The following is a 10,000-nucleotide window of genomic DNA, read 5'->3' on the forward strand; positions in this document are numbered from 1 at the left end:
AACATACACAGAGCGAGAGAGAGGGTGGGGGGTGGGGGTGGGGTGGGGGACACGTGCATTTAACTCTTCACATTGACCTTAAACGTGCGAAGGGTTTGAATATGTGACATTTTTGTTCCTGTCTTGAGTCACAATATTGTATGAAACGAGTATTTGGGGAATTTCAATGCCATAGATATGAAACACTTATCGAAAAAAAGACATATATCTGCATCGATTCCGAACATCTACAAAGCTTCACAGTGCTCAATGAATGACGAAAAATAATGCCCTTGAAGGTTATATTGTCTGTGGTGTTTACACTGTTTACTTGTTCGATGAGCTGTTCAAGATTTGAATAGCGAAACAAGACCTCTTCTTTCTTCAACCTTTGTTTTCATGTTGATTGCTTTTTACAAATACATTATTACGTCACGAAACATATCACGAATCAAAGAAAAAAAAAACCCCCACAAAATATACGACACAAGCAAAAAAAAAAAAAAAAAAAAAAAATCACCCTCTTCCCACTTCTCCCTTGCCCCACCCTCTCTATTCTTTAATTATTTATCGATTTATTTTCATTATATCTGCATGTTAACTTTTTTGGCCTGACTAAGTGCGTTGGGTTACGCTGCTGGTCAGGCATCTGCTTGGCAGATGTGGAGTTGCGAATGGATTTGTCCGAACGCAGTGACGCCTCCTTGAGCTGCTGAAGTGAAGTGAAGTGATATGTTCATCACACGGCCCACACGTATCACTCCCAACACCCTGACGCCTCCTTCAGAACTAACATCACCATCATCATTTTCATCATTATCCATCTCGTCACCACACCACCCCCATGACGTGTACCCGGAAAGGAGGAGTGCACCCCTTGGTGTTGGAAGAGGGTCGGGGTTCGAATCCTCTTCTGCAGCTGCGTCATCAGCATGTTGAAGTAGAGGTAGGTGTAGTCCACTGGCTGCTCCTGGAAAAACATGACCAGCAGCTGGGACAGGCGGTCCACGTCCTTGGAGCGGAACAGCTTGCCTGGGACAGTAACACACTCGGCTGCAGCTGGTTACACATCACACTACCAGCTGTAGCTAGCTACACATCACACTACCAGCTGTAGCTAGCTACACATCACACTACCAGTTATAGCTAGCTACACATCACACTACCAGCTGTAGCTAGCTACACATCACACTACCAGCTGTAGCTACCTACACATCACACTACCAGCTATAGCTAGCTACACATCACACTACCAGCTACAGCTAGCTACACAACACACTACCAGCTATAGCTAGCTACACAACACACTACCAGTTATAGCTAGCTACACAACACACTACCAGCTATAGCTAGCTACACAACACACTACCAGCTATAGCTAGCTACACAACACAATACCAGCTGTAGCTAGCTACACAACACACTACCAGTTATAGCTAGCTACACAACACACTACCAGCTGTAGCTAGCTACACAACACAATACCAGCTATAGCTAGCTACACTACACACTACCAGTTATATCTAGCTACACAACACACTACCAGCTGTAGCTAGCTACACAACACACTACCAGTTACACAACACACTACCAGCTGTAGCTAGCTACACAACACAATACCAGCTATAGCTAGCTACACTACACACTACCAGTTATATCTAGCTACACAACACACTACCAGCTGTAGCTAGCTACACAACACACTACCAGTTACACAACACACTACCAGCTGTAGCTAGCTACACAACACACTACCAGCTATAGCTAGCTACACAACACACTACCAGCTATAGCTAGCTACACAACACACTACCAGTTATAGCTAGCTACACAGCACACTACCAGTTACAGAACACACTACCAGCTGTAGCTAGCTACACATCACACTACCAGTTATAGCTAGCTACACAACACACTACCAGTTATAGCTAGCTACACATCACACTACCAGCTATAGCTAGCTACACAGCACACTACCAGCTATAGCTAGCTACACAACACACTCACAGCTATGGCTACATATATAACACTCACAGGTCTAGATAAATAAATCACTCAACAGCAATAACTACACAAAACACTCACACCAATAGCTATACAAATTGGTCAGCCATGACTAAACTAAAAACAACAACAACAACAACAACAACACACACACACACACACACACACACACACACACACACACACACACACAAACTGACAGCAGCTAAACAGCACACTAACAGCAATAGCCACACAACACACTGGCAGCAATAGCTACACAAATCACTGACACCAAAAGCAACAGAAAACACTGACAGCAATCTAAAAACAAAACACACACCTATAGCTACATAAAACACTCACGGCTGTAGCTACAGAAAACACTGACAGCAATAGCTACACACAACCCTCACAGCGATAGCTACTGAAAAAAAACTGACCCCAATAGCTACAGAAAACACTGACAGCAATATAAAAACAAAACACACACCTATAGCTACATAAAATACTCACGGCTGTAGCTACAGAAAACACTGACAGCAATAGCTACACACAACCCTCACAGCGACAGCGACTGAAAAAAAACTGACCCCAATAGCTACAGAAAACACTGAGAACAATAGTAACACAAAACGCTCACAGCAATAGCTACACCAAACTGACCCCAATAGCTACAGAAAACACTGAGAACAATAGTAAGACAAAACGCTCACAGCAATAGCTACACCAAACTGACCCCAATAGCTACAGAAAACACTGAGAACAATAGTAAGACAAAACGCTCACAGCAATAGCTACACCAAACTGACCCCAATAGCTACAGAAAACACTGAGAACAATAGTAACACAAAACGCTCACAGCAATAGCTACACTAAACACTGACTCCAATAGCTACACAAAACATCCCGAACAATTGGGGTGGGGGTGGGGGCGGCTGGGGTGGAAGGGGGTTGGTGGGGGAGGGCGGGGGGTCTCGATTAGAAAAGAAAATTTGGTCAATCAATCAAAATTTGTTTGATTTTAATATTTCTGAATTTTCCGCCAACCACCTTCAACACGATTTGGATTTGTTCGCACAAACATTCGGTCAGGAATAATTGCAGCAATCAACACACACACACACACACACACCTATAAAACCGAGTTCTGAAAATTCCAGACACGTCCAAGAATCCTTCTGTTCGTCAATATATTGACGTATGCCGTTGACGTAATGTTTGGCGACGATGACGTCATCTTCCAGTTGCATGTAGTAAAGAGACAGAGGCGCCGAATACCGCATGAGGTATGCGTAGTCAAAGTTCTGTTTCGATCGCCACTCCACGTAGGAGTAGTCCTGACCGTAAGTCTGCTTCGTAATCTGAAAACATTTATAAGTATATGTATTACTCTTTTTGTCACAACACATTTCTCTGTGTGAAATTCGGGCTGCTCTCCCCAGGGAGAGCACGTCGCTACACTGAGAGTGCCACCCATTTTTTTAATTATTTTTTTTTCCTGTGTGCAGTTTTGTTTTTCTATCGAAGTGGATTTTCTACATAGTTTTGCCAGGGACAACCCTTTTGTTGCCGTGGGTTCTTTGACGTGCGCTAATTGCATGCTGCAAACAGGACCTCAGTTTATCATCTCATCCGAATGACTATTGTCCAGACCACCACTGATGGTCTAGTGGAGGGGGAGAAAATACTGACGACTGCCGGTGAGATTCGAACCAGTGCACTCAGATTCCCTTGCTTCCAAGGCGGACGCATTACCTCTAGACCAACACTCCATATTATCATTATGGCTGTTATCATCTTCATTATCATCAATGCTTGTTGTATCATCCTACAGGTACAGTCATAGAAAACTGGTCCCAGAATTTAGGACTTAATTCTTTCTGAAGTCTGGTTAAATCTGACACTGCATGAACAGCAGCTGTCTTCGAGGACAGGTAAATCTGGGCACCCAATGTTTCTGGAGGCAATTCGGAGAACTATAACTACATATTAACAATAACATGCTAAGCTGCCGTCCATTGTCACTTGACCTGAAAACGGTAATGGCAACACGGGCAACACTCACAGACTGCAAGAGATATTCTGTTCAGACTGATACCAACAGGGTGGATACACCCCACCTCACCTTAAAGTTAGTGTACAACAGGGTGGATACACCCCACCTCACCTTAAAGTTGGTGTACAACAGGGTGGATACACCCGACCTCACCTTAAAGTTGGTGTACAACAGGGTGGATACACCCCACCTCATCTTAAAGTTGGTGTACAACAGGGTGGATACACCCCACCTCATCTTAAAGTTGGTGTACAACAGGGTGGATACACCCCACCTCACCTTAAAGTTGGTGTACAACAGGGTGGATACACCCCACCTCACCTTAAAGTTGGTGTACAACAGGGTGGATACACCCCACCTCACCTTAAAGTTGGTGTACAACAGGGTGGATACACCCCACCTCACCTTAAAGTTGGTGTACAACTGGGTGGATACACCCCACCTCATCTTAAAGTTGGTGTACAACTGGGTGGATACACCCCACCTCACCTTAAAGTTGGTGTACAACAGGGTGGATACACCCCACCTCACCTTAAAGTTGGTGTACAACTGGGTGGATACACCCCACCTCACCTTAAAGTTGGTGTAATACAGGGTGGATACACCCCGCCTCACCTTAAAGTTGGTGTACAGCAGGGTGGATACACCCCACCTCACCTTAAAGTTGGTGTACAACAGGGTGGATACACCCCACCTCACATTAAAGTTGGTGTACAACAGGGTGGATACACCCCACCTCACCTGACAGTTGGTGTAATTCAGGGTGGATACACCCTACCTCACCTTAAAGTTGGTGTACAACAGGGTGGATACACCCCACCTCACCTTAAAGTTGGTGTACAACTGGGTGGATACACCCCACCTCACCTTAAAGTTGGTGTACAACTGGGTGGATACACCCCACCTCACCTTAAAGTTGGTGTACAACAGGGTGGATACACCCCACCTCACCTGACAGTTGGTGTAATTCAGGGTGGATACACCCCACCTCACCTGACAGTTGGTGTAATTCAGGGTGGATACACCCCACCTCACCTTAAAGTTGGTGTACAACAGGGTGGATACACCCCACCTCACCTTAAAGTTGGTGTAATTCAGGGTGGATACACCCTACCTCACCTTAAAGTTGGTGTACAACAGGGTGGATACACCCCACCTCACCTGACAGTTGGTGTAATTCAGGGTGAATACACCCCACCTCACCTGACAGTTGGTGTAATTCAGGGTGGATACACCCCACCTCACCTTAAAGTTGGTGTACAACAGGGTGGATACACCCCACCTCACCTTAAAGTTGGTGTAATTCAGGGTGGATACACCCTACCTCACCTTAAAGTTGGTGTACAACTGGGTGGATACACCCCACCTCACCTTAAAGTTGGTGTAAAACAGGGTGGATACACCCCACCTCACCTTAACGTTGGTGTACAACTGGGTGGATACACCCCACCTCACCTTAAAGTTGGTGTAATACAGGGTGGATACACCCCACCTCACCTTAAAGTTGGTGTAATACAGGGTGGATACACCCCACCTCACCTTAAAGTTGGTGTACAACAGGGTGGATACACCACACCTCACCTTAAAGTTGGTGTACAACAGGGTGGATACACCCCACCTCACCTTAAAGTTGGTGTACAACAGGGTGGATACACCCCACCTCACCTTAAAGTTGGTGTAATACAGGGTGGATACACCCCACCTCACCTTAAAGTTGGTGTACAACAGGGTGGATACACCCCACCTCACCTTAAAGTTGGTGTACAACAGGGTGGATACACCCCACCTCACCTTAAAGTTGGTGTACAACAGGGTGGATACACCCCACCTCACCTTAAAGTTGGTGTAATACAGGGTGGATACACCCCACCTCACCTTAAAGTTGGTGTACAACAGGGTGGATACACCCCACCTCACCTTAACGTTGGTGTACAACAGGGTGGATACACCCCGGTGGATACACCCCACCTCACCTTAAAGTTAGTGTACAACAGGGTGGATACACCCCACCTCACATTAAAGTTGTTGGTGTACAACAGGGTGAATACACCCCACCACCTTAAAGTTGGTGTACAACAGGGTGGATACACCCCACCTCACCTTAAAGTTGGTGTACAACAGGGTGGATACACCCCACCACCTTAAAGTTGGTGTACAACAGGGTGGATACCCCACCTCACCTGAAAGTTGGTGTAGAGGTCGGTGGGAGGAGCGATGACCTGCACACTGCCCGCCTTGATGGCCTCCCCGAAGGCCGCCCTCAGCTGCTGCAGCGTGGCGTTCCGGGCCCCGGGGTCAAGGTCGGCGATCATGACGACGATGACCACCTCGTTCTGCTGCACGGCGTCCATGTTGGACAGCAGTGACGTCACCGTCTGCACGATGTAGGAGTCGTTCCGCCGGGTCACCGTGGGGATCCCGATGGTCAGGAACTCTGTGGGTGGATGGCCTTGTACAGCTCAGTGTTGTGTTATAGTGACATGGACTATGGTCAGGAACTCTGTGGGTGGATGGCCTTCGTGTACAGCTCAGTGTTGTGTTATAGTGACATGGACTATGGTCAGGAACTCTGTGGGTGGATGGCCTTTGTGTACAGCTCAGTGTTGTGTTATAGTGACATGGACTATGGTCAGGAACTCTGTGGGTGGATGGCCTTCGTGTACAGCTCAGTGTTGTGTTATAGTGACATGGACTATGGTCAGGAACTCTGTGGGTGGATGGCCTTTGTGTACAGCTCAGTGTTGTGTTATAGTGACATGGACTATGGTCAGGAACTCTGTGGGTGGATGGCCTTCGTGTACAGCTCAGTGTTGTGTTATAGTGACATGGACTATGGTCAGGAACTATGTGGGTGGATGGCCTTCGTGTACAGCTCAGTGTTGTGTTATAGTGACATGGACTATGGTCAGGAACTCTGTGGGTGGATGGCCTTCGTGTACAGCTCAGTGTTGTGTTATAGTGACATGGAATAGTGACATGGACTATGGTCAGGAACTCTGTGGGTGGATGGCCTTCGTGTACAGCTCAGTGTTGTGTTATAGTGACATGGACTATGGTCAGGAACTCTGTGGGTGGATGGCCTTCGTGTACAGCTCAGTGTTGTGTTATAGTGACATGGACTATGGTCAGGAACTCTGTGGGTGGATGGCCTTTGTGTACAGCTCAGTGTTGTGTTATAGTGACATGGACTATGGTCAGGAACTCTGTGGGTGGATGGCCTTCGTGTACAGCTCAGTGTTGTGTTATAGTGACATGGACTATGGTCAGGAACTCTGTGGGTGGATGGCCTTCGTGTACAGCTCAGTGTTGTGTTATAGTGACATGGACTATGGTCAGGAACTATTTGGGTGGATGGCCTTTGTGTACAGCTCAGTGTTGTGTTATAGTGACATGGACTATGGTCAGGAACTCTGTGGGTGGATGGCCTTCGTGTACAGCTCAGTGTTGTGTTATAGTGACATGGACTATGGTCAGGAACTCTGTGGGTGGATGGCCTTTGTGTACAGCTCAGTGTTGTGTTATAGTGACATGGACTATGGTCAGGAACTATTTGGGTGGATGGCCTTTGTGTACAGCTCAGTGTTGTGTTATAGTGACATGGACTATGGTCAGGAACTCTGTGGGTGGATGGCCTTTGTGTACAGCTCAGTGTTGTGTTATAGTGACATGGACTATGGTCAGGAACTCTGTGGGTGGATGGCCTTCGTGTACAGCTCAGTGTTGTGTTATAGTGACATGGACTATGGTCAGGAACTCTGTGGGTGGATGGCCTTCGTGTACAGCTCAGTGTTGTGTTATAGTGACATGGACTATGGTCAGGAACTATTGGGTGGATGGCCTTTGTGTACAGCTCAGTGTTGTGTTATAGTGACATGGACTATGGTCAGGAACTCTGTGGGTGGATGGCCTTTGTGTACAGCTCAGTGTTGTGTTATAGTGACATGGACTATGGTCAGGAACTCTGTGGGTGGATGGCCTTCGTGTACAGCTCAGTGTCACACACACACACACACACACACACACACACACACACACACACACATATATATATATATATATATATATATATATCTTCTGTTATGTGAATTAGTCTTACATATGCATATTTTAGCCATTGTCATGTTAAACTTTGTAGACTTTGTACATATTTTACGACACTTAGTCTTAAATTTCATTTTTTTTTTATTGTGAAGCGCAGTGAGCCCCATCTGAGATGGGGGTACTGCGCTATATAAGCCTACATTTTATTATTATTATTAATGTATCATGCACAATTCTAAACTGTTTCATGTCGTGCGTTAGCTAATGAAATACCTTACATGTTTGTTTGTTTTTTGTATCCTGACGGAATTTCTTGAAATAAACACGTCTTGTGAATAAAGGAGGAAACAGATGAGGAAGGTGAACACAGAGGAGCCTGCGCAGAGGACGCACAAGGAGAATGGGGAGTCACTGAAGGAGACGTGAAGGAGAAGGAGAAGGAAAGGGAGGAAGAGGAAGAGAAGACCCAGGAAAAGAAAAGGAAGGTGAGGAGGAGGAGGAGGACAAAAGGAGAAGAAGGAAAGGGAGGAAGAGGAAGAGAAGACCCAGGAAAAGAAAAGGAAGTGAGGAGGAGGAGGAGGAGGAGGAGGACAAAAGGAGAAGGAAAGGGAGGAAGAGGAAGAGAAGACCCAGGAAAAGAAAAGGAAGGTGAGGAGGAGGAGGAGGAGGACAAAAGGAGGAGAAGGAAAGGGAGGAGGAGGAAGAGAAGACCCAGGAAAAGAAGTAGACGGAGAAGCAGAGAAAGAGGAGGAGGGAGAAGAAGAAGGAAAAGTAGAAGCAGAGGAAGTTTGACAGTCAATCAAATGGTCGATCGATTGACACTGGGATCAACCACACAGACAGTTACTGAGTCAGTCAACAAGCCAGCCAGTTAGACACTGAATCGTATTTACTCAGTCAGTCTCCGTATCCGTAGGTAATCAATCAAATAACCTAATCAATCACAGCAGAAATGCCCTTCCCAGAAGTACTTTGTCATCATAATTACAGTATGTGGAAAGATGTGATTCCCCCCTTCTTTTCCAAGCAGATAGGGTGCCGACAGAATAACTGTTTCCAGAGAAAACAAATGTGGTAAAGGACACACACACACACACACACACACACACACACACACACACACACACACAGAGGTGAGCCCCAAATCCCCACAAGCACTGACTTTTGTCTGTGACGTTGGGGCGAGGTAGCATCAGGGCTTCGTTGGGGTCCACGTGGAAATGGAGACCACAGGTACAGCTCTGTCAAGACATCATTGAATGGACAGTTAGATGATCAGTCCCAAATTTGATCACTGACTTAATCAATGAAATAGCTATTTTTGAACAAACTGCTCCGTCAATAAATGAATAAACTGTAATTAATGAGATAAACTGTCCGCAGAACAAGAAAGAAAGAAAGAAAGTAGACATTCGATGAAGAGCAAACTCTGATTTTGGTTCTTGTTTTCCGTACAACATACTCCTTTCCCTTTCAGTTGAGTATCTGTTCATTTTGAATGCCTCTACGTTTCTTTCAGATGTATACAGTCTTCGCGTTTTTTTTGTTTTTTTTTGTTTTTTGTTTTGTTTTTTTGTTTGTTTTCTTTTTGGCTTTTTGCTTTGTATGTAAGGAGTAGGCAGTTTTTTGTTGTTTTGTGTTTTGCTTTGTATGTAAGGAGTGGGCGGTTTTTTGTTGTTTTGTGTTTTGCTTTGTATGTAAGGAGTAAGCGGTTTTTTGTTGTTTTGTGTTTTGCTTTGTATGTACGGAGTAAGCGGTTTTTTGTTTTGTGTTTTGCTTTGTATGTAAGGAGTAAGCGGTTTTTTGTTTTGTGTTTTGCTTTGTATGTAAGGAGTAAGCGGTTTTTTGTTGTTTTGTGTTTTGCTTTGTATGTAAGGAGTAGGCAGTTTTTTGTTTTGTGTTTTGCTTTGTATGTAAGGAGTAAGCGGGTTTTTGTTG

General features: G+C 45.4%; 1 protein-coding gene across 2 annotated transcripts in view; it reads right to left on the bottom strand.

The window, feature by feature from the left end:
* The window catches only part of LOC143287032 (alpha-1,3-mannosyl-glycoprotein 4-beta-N-acetylglucosaminyltransferase C-like), a 50,459-nt gene that overhangs the window by 2,149 nt on the left and 38,310 nt on the right, over positions 1–10,000 (bottom strand). For both annotated transcript variants that reach the window (XM_076595044.1, XM_076595045.1), the window contains exons 4-7: positions 9,225–9,303; positions 6,202–6,455; positions 3,098–3,326; positions 835–1,011 (exon numbers count right to left, since the gene is read on the bottom strand). In XM_076595044.1, the coding sequence (XP_076451159.1) occupies positions 835–1,011; positions 3,098–3,326; positions 6,202–6,455; positions 9,225–9,303 (739 nt within the window). The remainder of the gene's footprint in view (positions 1–834; positions 1,012–3,097; positions 3,327–6,201; positions 6,456–9,224; positions 9,304–10,000) is intronic.

Source organism: Babylonia areolata, chromosome 10 (genome assembly GCF_041734735.1).
Source record: "Babylonia areolata isolate BAREFJ2019XMU chromosome 10, ASM4173473v1, whole genome shotgun sequence".
Lineage (NCBI taxonomy): Eukaryota > Metazoa > Mollusca > Gastropoda > Neogastropoda > Buccinidae > Babylonia > Babylonia areolata.